This window comes from Uloborus diversus, chromosome 1 (genome assembly GCF_026930045.1).
Source record: "Uloborus diversus isolate 005 chromosome 1, Udiv.v.3.1, whole genome shotgun sequence".
In the NCBI taxonomy this organism is placed as follows: domain Eukaryota; kingdom Metazoa; phylum Arthropoda; class Arachnida; order Araneae; family Uloboridae; genus Uloborus; species Uloborus diversus.
The window spans coordinates 14,042,359-14,063,584 of NC_072731.1; the positions used below are offsets into that span (position 1 = coordinate 14,042,359).

The following is a 21,226-nucleotide window of genomic DNA, read 5'->3' on the forward strand; positions in this document are numbered from 1 at the left end:
TAAAAACTTATTAATTTATTTTTCATTAAGCCAAATATGAGGTGGTTGCCCACTGTGTGCGCATTTTAGACAATTAAAGTTGTAAAATGTGTTCCATGTTCGTTATTGCCACATGATAAAATGTTTTCTATGTTTGTTATCCTGCTACTATATACAATTTGATCGTTTGTCTCTCTATTTTAAAATAGGATGCAATGTTTCCACATTTTCATAAAGAATGCTATTTCTTTTGTCCTTTTGCCTCCTGATAAATATTTTGATTGGTGATATTAATTCAAACTTACATATGCTGAAAATATATTAAACTAAGAAACACTAAACTGTATGCAGCATAATATGACATTATATAAATTATTGTGCTTTTTTTTTCAATGCTAAAAGTAAATATCTACAGCAACGAAGCTTCGTTACTCACCGCTTTGGCCAAACTCTGCTTCCTGCCATCATTAGATATAATAGCTTATACAGACGAACCTCCATATATCGAACTTCCTTACATCAAGAATTTCTATGTGTCGAAATCCCAGCAAATTTCCATAGAGAAATTGTTTCTGGTAGAATCCACGTCAATTATGAACAATACTTTGAAAAATGATGAACAATACTTTGAAAAATTAATATGAAACTATTTTTCACAATAGTCAAACTTGAGGAAAAATCATTTAAAACTTATTTGTACACCAGATATGAAGGCACAAATATGTCATTACTGGTAAATTTAGTATTTCCACAAGCAGAATGCTTGCTATTATGAGAAATTGGAAAGCGATAATTAAAGTACTGAAATTTCCAGAAAACTTTCACTTAAAAACATGAAACAGAATGACAGTTGGTTTTTTAGAAACTATGGAGTACTCAGTAAATGTTTCACATTTATTTTATTAATTATTAACTTTCATTTAATCTGATTCTCTTATAAATTAGAAATTGTGTTTCACATGAAAATCAGCTTTAGTTCTAATGTTGTAGGAGATTTTTATGATAAACTAAGGTTGTTTCTTTTTATCGAAATTTTTATGTATCAAATTTTTTTCCAGAAATTTGCTGCTTTGTTATATGGAGGTTTGGCCGTATTTATTTATTTAATTTTTTTTTTCTTTTCAACAGGCTGCACAGCAAATCAAAAAGTTGTATGATCTTTTCATAAAAGTTGACGCTACACAAATTGAAATCAATCCGTTTGGGGAAAGTAAAGATAAGAGAGGTAAAAATTGCTTTAACAAATATATTTTTGAGATGAATAAAAAAGGCTTTTGTGTTAAGTTTTGCTTCATTATTTCTGTTTAGTTATTTGCTTTGATGCAAAACTCAATTTTGACGACAATGCGGAATTTAGGCAGAAAAGAATATTTGCATTGGATGATCATTCTGAAAGTGATCACAGAGAAGTTGAAGCATCTAAGTATCATCTGAACTACATTGGAATGGATGGCAATATTGCATGCATGGGTAATATTTCAATCTAAAATTTTATTCAATATATATTAGATTATATAATCACCTATAATTGTGACAAAGGGGGTCCAAGCCCCTTTTAGATATTCGATATGCCATTTTTTTAAATGAACTTTCTGTATACATTATAAAACACTTCAACAAAAGCCTTTAATGAACGACTGTTGTTTAAAATTTCTTCACTTAATAATTTTATTCTACGCTGAATTTACTTTCAAAATTGTAACATTGAATTTTAGATAACTGATTTGTCTTATAGCTAAAATAAAACTGAATCTCCTTTACGGTGGGAATTTGAAGCATTATGTTCCTAAGTACCACTAATTAATTGTAAATTATGTCCAAGATTATAATAAGAACAATATTGATTTTAACCCCCCATTAGAATAAAGACAATATTCCCTTAAAAAACCCATTATAATTAGGACAACAGATACAAAAAATTCTCTTTAGAGTTGGATTACAGATGTTAGCCGATAAAAAGTAAAAACAAATTCTTTAAACTAAGTGCTTAAAATCTACCAAATTTCTTAGCCTACTATAAAATTACACATATGGGCTACTTAATAAATTATTTAAAATAATATAATAATTTTTTATAAATTTAAGCTCTGAAGAATACAGAGCTCCAACACATTTTGGTTACAAATTAAGTTGTGATCTAAGCTAATCAGTGCAAGTATTACAGTAGAAGACCGTTATAACGCACACCTTGAGACCAGAGCTTTTGCGTTATACAGGTTTTGGCATTACATAGGTCATTTCACAAATTTTGAAACTAATGTTCAGAATATATATATATATATATATATATATATATATATATATATATATATATATATATATATATATATATATATATTAGCACTTCAGAATTAGTTCTATCTGCAATGAGTATTAAAACACTAATTATACAACTAATCATTCACAAATAAATATGCTTTGCAATTATAAGAAAGTGAATTATCCTGCACTTCTGCCAGCTTCATAGTTTGCATAACAGCTGCATTTTCAAGAGCCATCTGATATTTTCTCTTTACTGTGAATATTATTTTTCATTTAAAAGCTTTGAATTAAGCTGGAAATATGAAAAACTGTTTCAAAATTTAATTTTCCTAACAATTTTTATGTTAGCAAGGTAAAACAAAGGGATTTTTTAAACTTAAAAATCTATTGTTTACTTCTGAAAAGTTGTGTGCGGTTTATAGAGAATTGTGTTATATAGGTCGGTGTTATAAAGGTATTCTACTGTATTGTCATTTTTATTTTTTTAATAGTCAATGGTGCTGGACTTGCCATGGCCACAATGGATATAATTCATATGTATGGAGGTAGTCCTGCTAACTTTTTAGATGTTGGGGGAATGGTTCAAGAAGAGCAAGTCCTTCAAGCATTTAGAATTTTGACATCTGATGAAAATGTAAGTAAATATATTTTAAGAACTTTTTACAGGTTTGGGAAAATTCGTTTTTCAATGTTTCAAGGTTGCCTACTGTTCTGCATTTTGCGAAGTTTCTCTGCTAAAACCGAAACTCTGCATTTCCTGACAAAAATCATTGCAGGGGTGTAAGTTAAACACACCAGTAGTGGCCAGCGCTTCAGTTGTGGCCACTTAAAGGTTTAAAACGCTGTAGTAGTGGCCACAGTAAAGTGTATTTTTAAACTGTGGGTCTACAATATTAATTGCCTCTCTTGAAACTCAATGAGCGTATTATGGCCCAACTCTTCCTTATCGTCCCATTTTCTAAAAATGCCAGAATTTCAATTTTTTCCTAAAAATTAAATTTGGTCCATCAGTGGCCACTCCAAAATCTGAAAATTTCAGTAGTGGCCATCTGACATTCTCCCATACGAAGAATTTACATTACTTATTTTAAATTCAAATAACTGACGAACAAAATTGTTTCAATATGATAGTTAAATTTAGTGCCAATATTATAGATGGAAAATCAGTGCCAAACTGCGCCAATTTTCACTTTCTGATGCAAACTGATACAAAATGGCCAAATTTGCAATTTTTGCGCCAAATTGCGCCAAAAATGAGATTTTATTCCCCAAAAACATTTACTACAAGAAAAGAAAAGCAGTTGCCTTCATTTTTTTCCATTGAAAGAATTCTTTACATTCGCCGAAAATCGTGTGCTGCGCTTTAAATTTCAATCCTTTTGCATCCTGTAAATTTTTCAATCATTTTAAAAAATAGAAGTTATTTTGACCCATGTTACTTCAAATTAGTTTATTGTCTTTCTTTTGACAATTATTTCATGTTTTTAATAAAATTAAGATGTAGGGGAATGTGGTGCAAAGTGAAATAGTTATAACTTACATTTTTGAAAATGAACGAATTGGAAAAGTTTTCTAAAAATAACGGCACAAAAGGTGCAAGTTGTTGTATAATAAAACAATTTGCATATTAATCAAAAAACATTTAATATTTTTGCAGAAAAAAAAATCAAATCAATATTCTTAGTGAAGAATTTATTTTCCTTCTTCATAAAACAAACAAACATAACTTCAATCACAAAACTATGTTTCTGCTGACTGTGCGAATCAAATGTATAGGGTGCCGCAAAAAAAAGGGCAAGCAATTTTCCATGTAACTTTATTAAAAACTAGTGATACCCGCATGGCTTTGCCCGTAATAGAAAAACTAAAAGGTCTTTTGGTTCGCCTGTGTATTTACAAATAATGTGTGGTGAATTTTCTCGCCAATTGGCTTGTACCTATGTTACAGTTCCACGTTATGATAATTTCGTATCTCGCCAATTGGCTTGTGCCCATGTTACGGTTCCACGTTATGATAATTTCGTAATTTATTCGTCTATCTTATGATAATTTCGTTCTTAAAATGGAATAGAAAAAGAACCACATTGAATTTTCGAAAAATCGCTTCGAGGTGCACACCCCCATGCTACAAACTAATTTTGTGCCAAATTTCATGAAAATCCGAGGAGCGGTCTAGGTGCTGTGCTCATCACAGAGATCCAGACAGAGATCAAGACAGAGAGACTTTCAGCTTTATTATTAGTAAAGATAAAGATTAAGAAAACAAATTCTTCTCCATATTATCAAATTTATATGAAAAATGGGCTTAAAATTGGAATAGAAAAAGAACAAAATCGAATTTTCAAAAAATCGCTTCGAGGTGCACACCCCCATGCTATAAGCTAATTCTGTGCCAAACTTCATGAAAATCGGCTGATTGGTCTAGGCGCTATGCACGTCACAGAGTTACTGACAGACAGACAGAAATCCGGACAGAGAGAGATCTAGACAGAGAAACTTCCAGTTTTATTATTAGTAAAGATAAAGAAGAAGAAAGATAAACAAATTCTTTCCCATATTATGAAATTTATATGAAAAATGGGCTTAAAATTGGAATAGAAAAAGAACCACATCGAATTTTTGCAAAATCGCTTCGAGGTGCACACCCCCATGCTACAAACAAACTTTATGCTAAATTTCATGAAAATCGGCCGAACGGTCTAGTCGCTATGCGCGTCACAGAGATCCAGACATCCTACATACGTCCTCTGGACGGAGAGACTTTCAGTTTTATTATTAGTAAAGATAAATTAACAAAACCCAAAAAATAATTTGAGAAGACCTTTAACAAGCAATAAATTAATAGGTTTCAAATTGACCGCCTTTTGAAGTAATACAGAGGTACACTAGCTTATTGACATTTTCATTCAAGGTCCGGAAGTATTTTAATCAATCCTACTCCCTTTAAATCAATTGGTTTGGAGAATCCAAACTTACGTGTATTTTAGGGTAGACCTTTGACTCTAAAACAGGCCATACAGTGTAATGAATGAGATTGAGGTCTAGCGAGTAGAGCGTTCACTCTAAAGATGATATCATGTCAAAAGCAATGTGCCTTGCACTACTCTTGTTGTTTTGGCCGTATGAACTGGTGTGGAGTCAAATTGAAATGTCCAGTCTACATTGCTGTGCTGAGGTGCTCTAGGTCCACAGAAGTACAACAGCTTCTATAATGTCCTTCTGGTACACTTTTTGACTCATTTTATGGCCCTCATTCACAAAAAAGCCAGAGATTTTTTGTTGCTTGTGCTGATTTCATCAGAGACAAAGCCTGATTTTGTGTTTTGGCGATGTTTAACATTTTCTAAGGTGCTTGTAGGGTTTACAGACCAAATCCTCTTGTTCTGGTGGTTATGAACTGGTTAAATGGTAAACCAGTGAAAGGTATCTCTTTCAACGTGGACTTGCGGCCCGTCTCAAACATTCTGGCACCTTTGGAGTCATACGAATGCCTGAACTTTTTGGAACTGGTAAAACTTCTGTTTGAGCTGTTTTTGCCCTTAGTTGCACTTATTGGCCACAAATTCCCCCTCTTACGAACCACTTCTCTCGTGGAAACCAAAGGATTTCATTGAACTCACTTTTGGATGACCTGACAACTAACTGAAATGTTCACTGTTCATTTTTGTACACTTTCTGGACATCGACTATGATTTCCAAGCCACTTGAAGCAGCATACCGCATCAAATACTGTTTGCCGAGGCACAACAAGCAAACAAACTGTAGTTAACTTGGTTAAACAACTTTAAAATAGCAGGTCTTTTGCTTAAAATTGTAAGAAAACTAAAAAACAATACATAAACTAGGAGATACATTGTAAATTATTTTATAATAAAGTGAGTGACAAAAATAGATAAGACACTCATTAAAATGAAATTACTTTACTTCCATTCAATGATGCAATCTTTGTCAGAGTTTTTTTTTTTTTTTTGGTTTTTGTTTTGCCGCACCCTGTATAATGCCATGCTAAGCACAAAAGTGGAATCTAGTTAAGTTCAAGCTGAGATAGTGTTTTAAAGTTTGGCTTTTCCATATATTTGATTCAGATATCTTTTTTTTTTTTTTCAGAATATTTTAAAGAAAAATAGTTTTAGATCAAATGACCCTAAAACATTTTATTTGTTAAGTAAAGTACAAAACAGAGGAAAACTTCAATAACTCAGTTTTGTTCAAAAGTGCAGGTATGACTACTTTTACTACTGTGCTTAGCACGGCCGTATGAATAAACTAAATCTCCAGTTTAAGTTTTGGTTCAGCTTTAGAAACCATTGCGCAGTTTTGGTTTGGAGTTTGTTTGAAAGAAAAAGAAAAAAACTATTTAGTTTTGATTTGGGCTTAGACTGGATTGAAAAATATCAAAACTTAATAGTTTTCATTGCTAGACAGTAAAATTACATTGCAAGAAAAGGAAATCATACTTATTTTTCTTTCAAACAATATCAATCAATAATTACTATTATTATTTCAAGTTTCAAAGGCAATCTAAAATAGCAAACTTAATTGTTGTGATTAAACACACCTTACCCAATATTGTTGGTTGAGCGATGATTTAACTTATTTCTGGTGTTTGATGAAGAAAGCTCTCAGTTATAAAACAAAAAGTTTTTTTTTTTTCGAATTAAACCTACCTTTATGTGCATTTCTGTCAAGCAGAAAAAGAAGATGCGTGGATTACAAATATTTTTTAATGCTCAACTCTTTATATCTTCCAAGAAACACAGAGCTTTTAAGAAACCCTACTTTTATTCTTTAAAAAAATCAATTTTTCCATTTTTTCCCGAAAAAAACCGTTTTTTTTTCCAACTTCAAAATTTTTGGAAATTTTACATCTCTAGTCAAGATATATCTATGCTGTTGCCATTTGAACAACTGGTTACACACCTCGAAAATAGTTATATTCTCTCTGTTTCCTTAATTTAAAATCTTTTATTTCATTTCTAGGTGAAAGCAGTTTTAGTTAACATATTTGGTGGTATAGTCAATTGTGCCATTATTGCCAGAGGAATAACAAATGCTTGTAGGAATATTCAACTAAAAGTGCCTTTAGTTGTTCGACTTGAAGGTATGCATATTTTTCTTATATTTCTTTTTTTTCTTTTTTGTGAAAATTTATTTTTATTAAAGCATACTAATTTTTTTTTTCTAGGAACTAATGTAGATGAAGCTAAAGCAATTCTTGCAAATAGTGGTCTTCCAATTGTTACTGCCACAGATCTTGATGATGCAGCTAGAAAAGCTGTAGCTAGTCTTCAGTGAAACCATATCAAAAATTATAACTTTTTTTAATTTATGACTTATTCTTGCTATATGAGATAGCCAGAATCTTAAATTAATTTTAGAGCGTATAAAATAAGATTATATTTTCATTCCTAGCTTGTTGATATTTTGGGTGCTATAATTCAAAATTTGAAACTAAAAAATAAGATTTCAATTTTAATAATTTTATAGGTTCATTTTAAAATGTTTTAAGTAAACATTTAAGTATTAGTATTTTTAGTTTTTAAAAAACTGTTAAGAAATCATATTGTCATTTGTTTCATACATTCATGTGTACTTACTTTTACTTTCCACATGTTTTAACTATGTACAAAATCAAATGACATATTGTTCTTTGAAGGCTATGTATTAATTTCTATTGATTTACATGAAGTTATATTCATAACTCATTTTATGCTGTATTTATTTGTAAAGAAAATGAGCCATTTTTTACTGTATAAAAAAATATTTTGTTATTAAAATCTAAGGAGCTTAAAATTAGATTTCTATGCATATATTGACTATATTAATATTTTTAAAGGTTGAGATGTGTACTTGTTTGATTTGTATACACTTAAAAAAAGTTTTCATTTTCCTCAAATTAAATCAGGGTTTGTTGATTTAAATGAAGTTTAAAAAAAAATCATTGTTTAAAATCATTTACTTACAAAGTTTTTACTTTTTAAATGATTTTAATTTTAGAGTCTGTTGTTCAAAATATAAAATATGTTGCATTTACAACTTTGCTTCAATTAACAAAGCTATCGAGATCCTTCTCCGCTTGTCTATATGTGAGTTCACACTCTGTGTAATGTCATTACTTGAGAGCTAAATTGTGTTTTCAGAACCTAGCTATATTGCTGTTATTCTTCGGAAATGAAATGAAGATCAAAGTAAATATTGCAGTTTTTTATACTCTAATATGGCTATGAAAAATCCTTTGCTAAAACATACACATTTATGAAACAGCTGTATCCAAAACAAATTCATTTCTTTTCACAGGTGTTGACCTTTCTGAACCGTAACATTTATGAAATGTTTAGAGAAATTATCCTAATATCATTAGTAGACTGCATGGATATATTTATATAGATTGCTTCTGATCACTTTGAGTCATGTAGTGAAATTGAACGTATGATTTTGCTAAATGGGTAGTAAAAACATTATCAAGTATTAAAATAGAAAAAATATTAAAGTGTACTCAGTTTAAAAAAGTAAGTGCTCATATAAAACAGCACAATTGTTAAGCCCGTTTCAGATTCCAAAAGTAAAAGTGAATTTTAATTAAACTTACTCATTTTTTTTTTCAACATTTAGTGTACTATTATTCTAAACATTAAATGTGATTTAAGGTCATGCAAGTATAAATTGGTTTTTCTTTATGTTTTTGTAAAAAACAATGCCATGGAAATCGCGTAAAATATATATTTTAAACATCATCTTACAGATATATGTAACAAAATTAATGTCAAAAATCCTTGAAGTCGATTTGAGAAAATCAAACCCTGATTTAAAGAGGAATCAATTCAAGTACACAGGTTATAAAAATATTTATAAGTCATTTTTATTTTTGTAAAGTGAATATTTTATAAATCATAACATAAAGGAATAAAATTGAACTGTGATGTCTTTGACTATGCTAAAGATACAATAGTTTAACTCAGTGCTGTAGCTGGAATTTTTTTTTTTTTTTTGGCGTACTCATCTTGGGGTTTGGAGGACTCATCAAAAGAAAAAAAGGTTTGAAACCAATTGACATTATTTTTATTTTATTGTTAGTATTAATTTACATTAAAAAATCAAATATTTGGAGGACAGCACTGTTTTTTCATAATTCAAAATGTATATTTTGTTGCTATTGTTGAGTGAACTAATTTTTTTAAAAAATTAATCATTACATGTTAAATGAAAAATATTTTTTCGTTTGTAATTGAACGTTCAGTCATTTTTCAAAGAATAAAATTAGACAAGGAAAAGTTTGAGTGAAAATAAAATATATATTTGCAATGAAATGCTTGGCTGTTTTTTTCATTAGTTTAATGGCAACTGATTGTACTGCATATAATAAACGTAAAAATCAGTTGAACAAGGTTATTCAATCTTATACACTTTGAGCTTACTGTTTCCTTAACCCATTCCATTATCAGCCTGAAAACCCTTAACTTGCATGCTGCAGATAACAAACGGAGTTGCTTTTTGCTACATTGTTACAGCACTTTTCTCCCCATTTTGCTATCGGGATTTCAATGTTTCTTTTTCTGTTGAGCTTGCATTCGAAAATCAATTCACTTTATTAGTTTTTAGGCTCTGTATTAAATGCATTTTGTGCAATAAGAACACAAGGTTGCAATCATGTATTGAAATATTTTTTACATTTATACAGTACATAACAGGAAAAGAATAATTAATAGAGGATAGGATAAACGGCAATGATTCTTTATAGCACTAATCATTTTATTTATTTATTTTTCTTTTGACTTTGAACTTAGTATATCAAATTTCTTTTATCTGAGAAACCAAAACTGTTAAACCTAAGATGATCTATCTTTCAAAAAGCCTCAACAAAACATTCTTTAAACAATTGACTGATAGACTGAACCTGTAAGCAAGGGTATTGAATAAACAAAAACACTTAAAGTGTGCGGATGATTTTCTTTTAAGATGATAAAAATTATTCTTCAGTACCTTTTGATACATTGACACTACAAAACGACCAATAAACTCGGAAAGATATTTTTGCTGGTCGGTCCTTTTATCATAACTTCTGGGAGTTTAAATACCTCTCAGAGTGTACGGTTAGGAGTTGCTCAAACCTGGGAAGTATTTTAAAGATAAATGATTACAAAAGATAAAAATTTACGATAAATCCCCATTTCCCTAAAGAATATTTCTGTACACGCAACTAAAAGCCCCCAGCTGAAAGAGGAATAACAGAGACACTCTGGGAGGTCTATTCCCCTAAGGAGAGCTTTCCGCAAACATCTGAGCAAGATTCAAAGAATGGTCAGAAAGTCATGTGCATTATGGTCAACCCTTCCACATGATTTTCTTCCAACAAAACAGTTCAAATCAGAAAGGAATGTCAAAGCAAGCTTTACTACTGCTATGGAACACGTGATATACTTCAGAAAAAAAAACGAGCTGATGTGTGCGTCACATGACTTCCTTTTACTCCAATTTAATGTCATTTCCGCATTACTGGAAATTTTAATGTGATTCAATAGTTTACTCTCTAAATATCACCAACAGTGGCCAAATTGAGACAGATTTAAAAAAAAAAATCGCCAAGTTGGCAACAAAACTTGGAGACCAAAAGACTGGCGATATATCGCCAAGTGCCTGTCAAATAATAACACCACTTGAGTTTACATCAAAATTAACAATGATTTTCCCCCAAAAAGGGGCAAAAGACCCCTTTAGAAACACCCGAAGGCAACCAAAAGGGGAGGTGCACAACTAGACCCCACTAGGAGTCTACAAACCAAATTTCAACTTTCTAGGACATCCGACAAAAGCTTTTTTCGGATGTCTTTTCATCCATAAGCTCTTTACTTTTTGCATTGAAGAAGGCATTCCCTGAAATGCGGAAACAGGTGTATGCAGTAATCTGAAAATTTGTGCTTTTTTTACGTTTGTTTATTTTACTGTTCAGCACAAAGGTATTTATCTTAGAACCATTTGTTTCGGTCACTTGTCTGGTTAGTGCTAATTCTGCATTAGCTACCAGTTTGTTTGGCACTCTTGGCTTCCTTAAGAGGTTTTCCACCATGCAGCTCAATCACTCCTATGCCGGGCTAATGAGTGCTAATAAGCACGAAACTGAAGTCCTCGACTATTAATGACTTGAGATGGCGGTGTATTTCATGTATGAATAATATGTGTCGATTACTGTATATGGAGCATATGACTTTAAGATAACTTTGTCCATAAAATTTCATTTATATATTTACAAGCAAACTGCCATTAAGAATTAAATCCCTTTCAAAAATTAAGATGTTGGAGCTCTGATTAAGCAAATAGAGATCACTTTCAGAATCCTGGCATTGTTCCAGAGAAGAATATACACTATTAATTAATTTGCATAACTAGTGTCTAAGGTTGCAAACTTCTAAAAAAGAAACAAAAATATGAGGTAGCCAATATTCATCAGGAATTGAAAAACAGGAAGTTTTGAAATCGACTACAGTCAAACCTGTCTATCTCGAAAAACTGGGTAGCTCTTTCTTTTTTTGCTTATGCTTTTTTCCCTGCTTTTCTTAAATATTTCATACGCAAAACCTCTACTTCTCAAAGCTCAAAATTCACTGCGATAGAAATTTGAAGCACAACCTTGTTTTCTTTTCACGGTTTAAAGAACAAAAGTAGGCAGGAGGTTAGCCCTAAAATACGAAATAATGGAGGACAATACCCAGCCTCAGGTGAGGGACAGAGCGAATACAAGGTGCAAACATTGACTGGCCCACCAGGGGAGGAAGAGATGAAACGTGACACTTTAAGTTGACAAACTGGACAAGTGGTGCATTTATTTCTCCTGCTAAGCAGAGAAAGGTAAGCGAAAGAGTATGGGGGCGGGTAGTAGGAGGAAGAATCAAAAGCAAAATTTACAGTGATCAAAAAATTAAAAAGAAATGTAGATGAAACAAAAATTGTCAATCCTCAAACTTAAGTTACAATTTTTTTTCATTGAGGTATGTATTATGGTATTGCATTAAATCATTATGAATTGTTTATTTAGTTAATTTACTTCATTCTTTGTATATTATATTTTTATTCAGTTCACCGACAGTGTTTGCATTGTTTGAACAATTCATAGTCGCTAGATTTAAATGGAAAAACTGAAATCCTCCATATCTTGAGGCCTGTCTTTCTTTAATTTTTTTTCTGAACTCTCGACATTCGAGATAGACAGGTTCAACTGCCCAGTAGCAGAAACTTTCTAGCCAGTCTGTGACACTATTTTGGGCAGTTGAAAATAATCTGCAGCATTATTAGTAGTTTTAGTTTTCATAAAATACACAAGTCCCTTGTAAAGGTCAAGACTCAGAAATTATCTCCAACAGTTTATATAAGGGTTAACATCCAATTCTGTTTTTGGAAACTTACGTAAGTAACAGTCTCGTCTATTTCAATCTTGCGAATGACCAAACATGGCGTCCATGCGAAAAATTCATGAATATAGAAATTTTTGAATTCGTTACATAAAAGTAGTAACAAATTCAAAATTCTTAAACTACAATTTATATGAAATAGATTTTAGCACATTGTCCTCTATAGCAATGAAGATAAGATAATATTCTAAAGATAAAATTTTGCATTTTAAGGCAATAATTAAGAATTAGCCGGAAAAATAACACATTTTGCATACTTTTCTTCAGTTAGCATTGCAATAAACATCCAATTCCGTTTATGAAAACGTACTGCCCGACTGTCACGAGAAAAGCCCCTGCCTGTCTGTTGCTAAATAACGAGGTGCGTCTCGTTTTCCCAAGGTAAGCTTAATGTTGGAAAAACCCGTGTTATTACACAAGGTGATAAGATGAGTGGCGAAATGGCGCCAAAAAACCGCTCCTGCTAACCCTCGCAGAAAATGAATAAAGTTCGTTTCTAAGGCAGTAGACAGGCTCAGACTTAACGCCGATAGCTTTTCTCATGAAAGACAAAAAAGAGTTTTGCGTACCAAACCAACATTTTGGGAATGACCAAACATGGCCACTATGCCAAAAATTAAGATGCAAATTTCTGAATTTTTTGCAAAAAATAATTTAAAAATAAAAATCCTCATGAGACTATACTTTAGTCGAAAAATGTTTAGCATCCAAAGCAATGAGGATAAGGTAAAAATTTTAAGTTATTTTCATTAGTTTGCAGTTAAATAAAACATCCAATTCCGCTTTGGTTTTTTAAAATTTAGGCGACTGTTTTTCTAGCTGAAATGCTGAAGCATCCATCCCCTTTCCGGTCAAAATATGATCTTTGCCAAGTTTTCTTTTTTTTTCTTTTATTTATTTATTCTATCTTTCTTTTTGTTCTTTGGAAAAATTGTCTGCAGTCCTCTGAAAAATCTGCTACCGGGTTCAACTGTATAACATAAATACAGAATAGTAATAAATTCTCTGTAGTTTATTGGGAGATTTAATTTATATGTTTATATGTATCGTACATCCAGTTTACTAATGCCATAAGTGTAAATTCGTAATTTTATGGCAGTATTACACCCTGGCCTTCCGACCCAAAATACAATTAAACTTGATTTAGTCAATATCTATATAATTATTTAGTTTAATTGTATTTCAGTTCAAAGTCTAAAATGTTACCTCTGCAATACCACTGTAAAATCAAAATTTAAAAATTTGCACTTATGGCAGTATTAGAATGTATGTGTGATGCACTAGCTTTTTTTGGAATATTGGCAGAAAACAAACTTGTGTAATTCATCATCTTTTCACACTAGCACTTTTCACTAAATAATTGTTATAGAAATAAATAGAAATATTTTAAACAAGTTTCAAAAACATTTTAATAAGTTCTATATTTTATATACAATTATACATGATATATTTTATTTATGAAAGGAGAAATGAATACATCATGAGTATTTATTTAATGAACATAATTTGTAGGAAATAAGTCTTTATAGCTCTCCCTGTAGCAACAAGATACAACAAATATTTTATGTTTAAAAACTGAGAGATTCAATACACAAAACAAATTCAGCATGAGATACAAAATGGCTGTATTTTATGAGCAAGTTTTTTTTAAAGTTTTAATTCACATATCTGAATGTCCTGTGATTGAAATCAATCTCAATTTTCCTTGGATTGTAAATGATTAGGTGCATCATCGAACATGTATTTCAATCTGTAGGCATCAGCAAGGAGAACATCAATTTCCTTGTCAGTCCAATGCGAAGTTGGAAGATTTTGAAGCTTTATCATGAGACCCTGGTAAGAGATTTTTTGTTAGGTTGTTATTTGTTTATGAACACTCTGTATTTTTACTGCATTTTGTAAAGTCTCATCCAGATAAAGAAATTTTGACTTAAAAAACTTTTAAAGATTTATACCACTTTTTTTTTTGAGCAATCGCGATTGCTTATTGTCCTCACTTGACCGTCCTTGACGTTGTGGTTCCTTTTTAGCCTACTTTCCCAGTAAAAGTCAGAAAAAGAAGAAAAGAGCATGAAAGAAGGCTTAATGCATCTTAAAAATATCGTGAAAAACAAAAAAAAAGTAAAAAATAAATAAAATAATTAAATAAATATTGAAAAATTAAAAATTGGAAAGTAGGGTATTGAGATGGGGAAAAATGTCTGTCGGTCTGTCTGTCTGTCCCCCCCTAATAACTTTTGAATGAATAGTCCGATTCAAACAAACTTTTTTTTGTTCGAAAGATCTCGGCGAGGACACCTCATTCCCATATTTCACTTTTTGATTTGAACTATTTTTTGTTCAATTTCGAACAGTTCAAAAAAACTTAACATTAGCGCCTACGGGGAAATTCAAAGCAATTCCGAACTGTGAGGCGAATTTGCTTCAAACAAACTTTGTAGGAAAAAGTTTTTGATAAAAAACTTGTATATAAGATATCTTTTTGATTTGAACAATTTTCCGTTCAATTTTGAACAGTTCAAATCCCTTAACATTAGCGCCTACGGGGAAACTGAAAGTCAATGTAGATTCCGTACTTGAAGGCGGATTTACTTCAAACAAACTTTGTTGGAAATAGCTCTTGACGACCTACTCCCGACTCCGACTCCAAGAATTTAGGGGGACCTGACACCGACTCTGACTCTTGTTCCCGACAATTAATCGGACTCCGACTCCCCGACTTCGACTCTGACTTCGTAGCTTTGGCAAACATTTATACACGGAGGACAAATGACTGACTCCGATTCTTGGATATTCGACTCCGACTCTTTTATCCCAAAATGAGATTGACTCCGACTCCGCTGCTGTGGTTTTAACTGTGAAATAATTATTGTTGATATGATTTGTTTTTATTTTCACGCTAAAGTTTTAATTTAGGTATTTAGTTTTCGGTGAATAAACTCGAAAAATATGCGCAGACGATTTTTTTTTTTTTTTTTGACAATGAAAATTATTTCTTTAAGTTGACATTTTATTGTTTTTTTTTTATTTTGGTAAGTGCATTAATTCGTTTAAAAAATTATTTTCGGCAACAGGGGAAAAAGAAACGATTTTTTTTTATATGATGTATTTATTTTAATGAACTTATTATTATTTTTTCGTTTTGAAAGCTGTTAAAAAAATTTTTTAATGGAAAGAAGTGTATTAGCTGCTTTGCTTAAAAGGTGCTGCTATTTTATTTGTTCGTTTTTTCGAAGAAAAGTAAGGAATATTTTATTCCTAGAAATCAGCTTAAAATATTTAAAAAAATATGTTTGAAAAAATTTGCGATTTTAGCTATTTTTGAGAATATTGATCAGGTACTAGAAAGTAGTATGGGTATACGGGAAAGTAGGCTCGTCTAGTTCTAGACGGAACTTCTTGTTCAGCTTGGACCAGGGACACAAGCAACACCGCCCTTTGCAGGCGCGGCTCCGAGCACTGCCTCCTGGAATCCGTTTCTCCTGGTCGATGGTGTCCATGTCCTACACACACAGGTCTACGTACACACACAAGCCTCACACACACACACAATTATGCACACGTAACCGCACTGGAGGAGGGGCAGGCTTGGGGGACAGGAGGCGTTTCTAGAATTAATAACTCCAATGATTAGGGTCCTGTCACAGTTCGTGATTGCGAAAGACATAATTTGAATTCAAAATTTTAGAATTCAAATTAGTTTTTTTTTTTTTTTTAAATCCTTATACCATCATAGTAAAAGGCATGAAGGTGGTGCTAACATCAAACACTAAAAAATGGCATATGAGGTAGTGAGAAGCAAAGGGGTGCAAGTGGCAAAATTAAAAATTTGGAGATAACCAGTACAAATGGTAGGTGATCATCTCTTCTGTCTTCAGATAAGAGATTTTACTAGTAGCCCTGGTAGGTGCTGTTGTACAGCATGATTTAGAAAAAAATTTCAATGAAAGCTTACCTAGGATGTTATCTTTAAACGCGTTTTACTCAAAACTTGAAAATGTCCAAATACACGTGTTTTACTTTTGTTACTTTACGTGTTTTTACAACATGTTTTACTTGAAACTTAAAATAGTCCACTTGCATCCCTTTGCTTCTCATTTCCTCATATGTGAAAGAAAAAACCTCCAGTGGTTCAGGCGGAAAGGGGGGGGGGAGGGGTCATTAATTTTCAAGAATCTTTGGTTTTAACCAGGTCCCGATTTAAATATTTTAGGACTGGAAGCATAAAACCTTTGGTGGCCCCCTTGACTTGTGGAATCGAAGAACTCGCTCAATCGCAAATCTTTTAGTCATGGCAGAGGTTCCCAACACCCCAAGAGAAATGGTGTACCATCCAAAAAAAACTGATACCCCCCTCCTCCCTCCAAAAAAAATCAGTGGTGCAATATGTACCATTATAATTTTTTTTTTTTTGGTTGATCCCATTGACATTTGCATGGCTATAAAAGCTGCAGTAAACCGAGGTTGTAAATATATATATGTATTGATAATGTCACTGAATACCTTAAACAAAGTCTTTTCCTTCCCCAAACCGGTCTCCAATTGCTTGCAAAAAGAAAAAAAGTACTGTTTTTAGGGGGACCCAAAAATGTTTTCAACTGTCCCCAAATTAACCTTGGAAAGGAAGTACTGAAGTTATTTAATCTTTGAATTGCATAAGTAAACAATTACACAAAATATTCAAACATCTTGAAATATTATAAATCAACAGAAACAAAATAAATGCCTTAAGCAGTAATAGTGAGCTCCATACTAACATGGAGTGACATTTGAGGAGCTAGATGTCACTCCAGATAGTTTTCTCACTCCATGGAAGAGAGTTAGTTCTCCGCTGTACTCATAAACCTTGTTAAAACAGAGCCAGCAATAACAATTTAATTTTTAAACTAATGCTAGAATAAAAAACATTTAGAAAACTTTTATAGTGTAAAACAAATGGAAACATTCATTATGATTTTTTTTCTGTAATTTTATAGGGCCCAAAGCCCGTACTTCATGGGCTTACACTTAAATCAGGCCCTGGTAACATGTATTGCTAATCCTAAAACGGCAGTTTAAGGACTTGTATGACCAGACCTTCATTTCCCAGAAGGTAAGTTTGGGCTGGTGCAAAACTGAAAATTGACTAACTCTTCTCAGAACTACAAAAGCTGCACATGTAGAAGTGTATCAATGCTGTGAAAAAAACATTTTGGGATAAGGATCAAAATAATTTAGAAGTAGTTTTTTTTTTGAGCAATCACGATTGCTTATTGTTCTCACTTCATTGTTTTGATGTGCTATCATTTTATTTTCCCATCGCCACCCTCCGCACCATCACCGTCGACCGGCTCCTCACGCTGCTGCTTCTATAGCGAAAGTCGTCTCCAGGTTGCATCCATGTCCTACACACGAGCATACATACTCAACTACACACACACGCTCGCACACATACACACACCTACACAAACAGATACACACACAAACACACTCAAACACATACATACACACACAAGCATACATACAGACACCTACACATACACACACACCTACACATATCTACTCACACACTCATCACACTCATGCCTACACACAACTACCCACACACTCATGCCTGCACAGACACAAACACATATGCCTACACACACACATTCCCCACCACACACAAACTCATACACACAACTACCCACACACTCATACCTGCACACATACACAAACACATATGCCTACACACATACACATACCCCCTACACACAAATACACACACCCCCACACACACATAAACACATGCCTACATACACACACACACTCGTGATTGCGAAAAACATAATTTGAATTCAAAAGGTCAAAATTTAAATTATTTTTTTTTTAAATTTATTTTTGTGATTAATGCAAGACTTGATAAAAACCCTAAATAATAAATATTAAAAATAAGATAAGTTGAACAAAAGCAGTCAGGAGGAGTTGCCCAAAAATGAGGCAGTGAGAAGCAAAGGGATGTAAGTGGCAAAATTAAAAATTTGGAGATAGCCAGTACAAATGGGAGGAGAACTTCTCTTCGGCATTGGGACAAGAGACAGTTTACTGCATGGTCTACTCCTGGTAGGTGCTGCCTACTATATAGCATGATCCAGAATAATATTCAATAAAAGCCTACCCATACCCAGAACTTTTACTCATAATTTTAAAAAGGTCACTAACATCCCTTTGCTTATTATTGACACTCTGACAAAGTTAATCCCTACAGGTAGTTAATTATGTTAGGGAAAATCAATACCTGAAAATCTTTTTCTTGCAGTAAACTGTTGGACCAATGCTGGAGAAATGCTGCACATACATATAGATGGAATCTGCTAAAACCATTTGGTTCCGACTAGAATGATAAATGATATCGTCATTTATTGAAACATCGAATTTTGATGCTTCATAATTTAGCACATGAGAAGAAAACTTTATCAATAATGATGAAAATAATCAAAACAACTTATATGTTTATCAGTGTCTTCAGATAACTATTAAATAGCGAGTATAAACTATAATTTAATAGCAAATTTAAACTATAATATTCCAGTTTTAGTAAAAATAATGAGGACAATTTGTTTTTTGAACCTGTAAAGAGAATGAATGTCCCTTATATTTCTGAGAAAGTTCACTGAAAAATCTAAAGGTTAAATAGTATGTTATGATATTTTTTAGTGAATATTTGATGAGTGAGATCTCTTATAGAACATAAGACTGCAGAGATTATTTTTATTTCTTAAAATTGTTTTTCTTTGCATCACTTACTGCAATAGAATTTGATGTTAAATACTGCAAGAACTGAGAGATTTTCATATTACTTTTTTAGCGACTTATTGTAGATTATTTACGCTACTTTAAGAAATCACTGAAAAAGAAAAGTACAGGAGCTGTGATCCCATGCAAGTAAAGCCCTGCCTGATGCGCTAATCTCACTTCACTGAGGGTGAATCAGAGCCTTAGTTGACTTGGTAGCAAGGCCGGATACAAGGGAGGGGCCATGGGGACGATCATCCCCTCCTTGAGCCGAGAGACAGGAAATTTCTTCATGTATATTTTCAATACTAAAGTTTCAAAACAGCAATTTTTCATAATATTCGATGGTGCTAAAAGAAAGGGAGCTCTTTCCCGGAATTCTTCCGGAATTGAAGTCTTTAAAACTCGATCGTACTACATCTCTTTTTACTCTGGGGATATAGACCAGTACTTTCTACCGGAAATTTTTCGAAATTGAAGTACCAAAAACTCAATTTTAGACGATCTTAGATAATATTAGGGATAGGTAAGCAAGGGGTTCAGTACACTCCTTCGAAAATTTTTAGAAATTGAAGTTCCAAAGAGTAAAGGGTGAAAAGCAATCGCCCCCTCCTTGAATATTTTCTGGATCTGCCCTTGGCTTGGTGGCAGTAAATGTTCACCGGCAGAAGTATCTTTTGTGGTCCTTCCACTTGAATGGAGATTACTATTTTGGTTCTTAATTGAACTAAGGCAATGATTCATTCACAGTGCAGTCAATTGGACTGAGGGAAATAAGGTTAAGGCCTCTGGTACTGATTTTATAGCCATAATTTGTTAGCCCCAATGTGGCAGTGCACTTTATTTTGGTTAAGTGAATTAGGTTGCAAAGTTAACCATTTGAAAAATGATTAAGGAATCAAAATTATCCTCCTTCGGTTAAAACAGACACCATGAAAATTTCAGAATAAATGTCCAATGCAATGTAACAGAAACAGTTGTGAAATCATTGAAAGACTCAGCAATAGCATTAAAAATAATTTCATAGAACAAAGCTGTTCTTCTTTCTGCATACTTTATTCTATTGATTGAACTTCTGAACCAATTTACAAAAAAAAAAAAAAAAAAAAGCAACAAAGGGATTAATTTCATTAATACATTTCATTTATGCATATTTATCTTTTTTGGTCTTTTCGTGGATTACCGCAATTGTTTATTTTGAAAAATAGTCTGCTTTATGAGGCCAAAATGAATTTAATAGAGTTTAGAAAATAAAAATACAAACCAAATATGTGTCCCATAATCGTATAGTGCAACTTAAAGGCAGCTCACGCATGAGTAGATTGTTCATCCACCGGAAAGAAAATTGGAGATATTCTATGGAATGGTGTTCTAAATGAGCATGAAGTGGAGCTAGGTGGGGGGAAAACTAATAAATATATGCATTTTTTGGGGTACATACAATCTAATAGATTTAAATCCAAATAGAATTCAAAGTGACCAGTGTTTATCAATATTGCAAATACAAACTAACCGTCTATTCTTTTCATTAGCTCTTTTAACAAATAAACTTTGTGTTGAATGCCAGGCTGAGCAAATGTATAGTTATTTTGTATGCCATCCATCAGTTTTTCCATGCAGAAATAGCTGTCAGTTTCAACCTGCAGCAACGCATCACGGGAAAGTTTGCTCACGTCGTAGCTTTCGACATCAGAACCTATGTTAAAGTAATGAAAAATAAGGATTTTTCTTGTGTCAAACATACTATATGCAATATTTATTAAAAAGCACAAAAAATAAATAAATAAAATAAAAAATTCTATAGCGAATGAAACAGATTTTCTTCTAGG

General features: G+C 32.4%; 2 protein-coding genes across 2 annotated transcripts in view; one reads left to right on the top strand and one right to left on the bottom strand.

Moving 5' to 3' along the window:
• LOC129234434 (succinate--CoA ligase [GDP-forming] subunit beta, mitochondrial-like) overlaps nucleotides 1-9,548 on the top strand; it is a 36,654-nt gene extending 27,106 nt beyond the window's left edge. Inside the window, exons 7-11 of the mRNA XM_054868434.1 lie at nucleotides 1,108-1,204; nucleotides 1,288-1,449; nucleotides 2,733-2,875; nucleotides 7,222-7,342; nucleotides 7,427-9,548. Coding sequence (XP_054724409.1) covers nucleotides 1,108-1,204; nucleotides 1,288-1,449; nucleotides 2,733-2,875; nucleotides 7,222-7,342; nucleotides 7,427-7,536 — 633 coding nt within the window. The 3' untranslated portion in view covers nucleotides 7,537-9,548. The remainder of the gene's footprint in view (nucleotides 1-1,107; nucleotides 1,205-1,287; nucleotides 1,450-2,732; nucleotides 2,876-7,221; nucleotides 7,343-7,426) is intronic.
• Nucleotides 9,549-14,017: 4,469 nt separating this feature from the next.
• The window catches only part of LOC129234435 (TBC1 domain family member 22B-like), a 32,707-nt gene continuing 25,498 nt past the window's right edge, over nucleotides 14,018-21,226 (bottom strand). The window contains exons 10-13 of the mRNA XM_054868435.1: nucleotides 20,911-21,093; nucleotides 20,662-20,789; nucleotides 18,901-18,996; nucleotides 14,018-14,477 (exon numbers count right to left, since the gene is read on the bottom strand). Of these exons, the coding sequence (XP_054724410.1) occupies nucleotides 14,340-14,477; nucleotides 18,901-18,996; nucleotides 20,662-20,789; nucleotides 20,911-21,093 (545 nt within the window). The 3' untranslated portion in view covers nucleotides 14,018-14,339. The remainder of the gene's footprint in view (nucleotides 14,478-18,900; nucleotides 18,997-20,661; nucleotides 20,790-20,910; nucleotides 21,094-21,226) is intronic.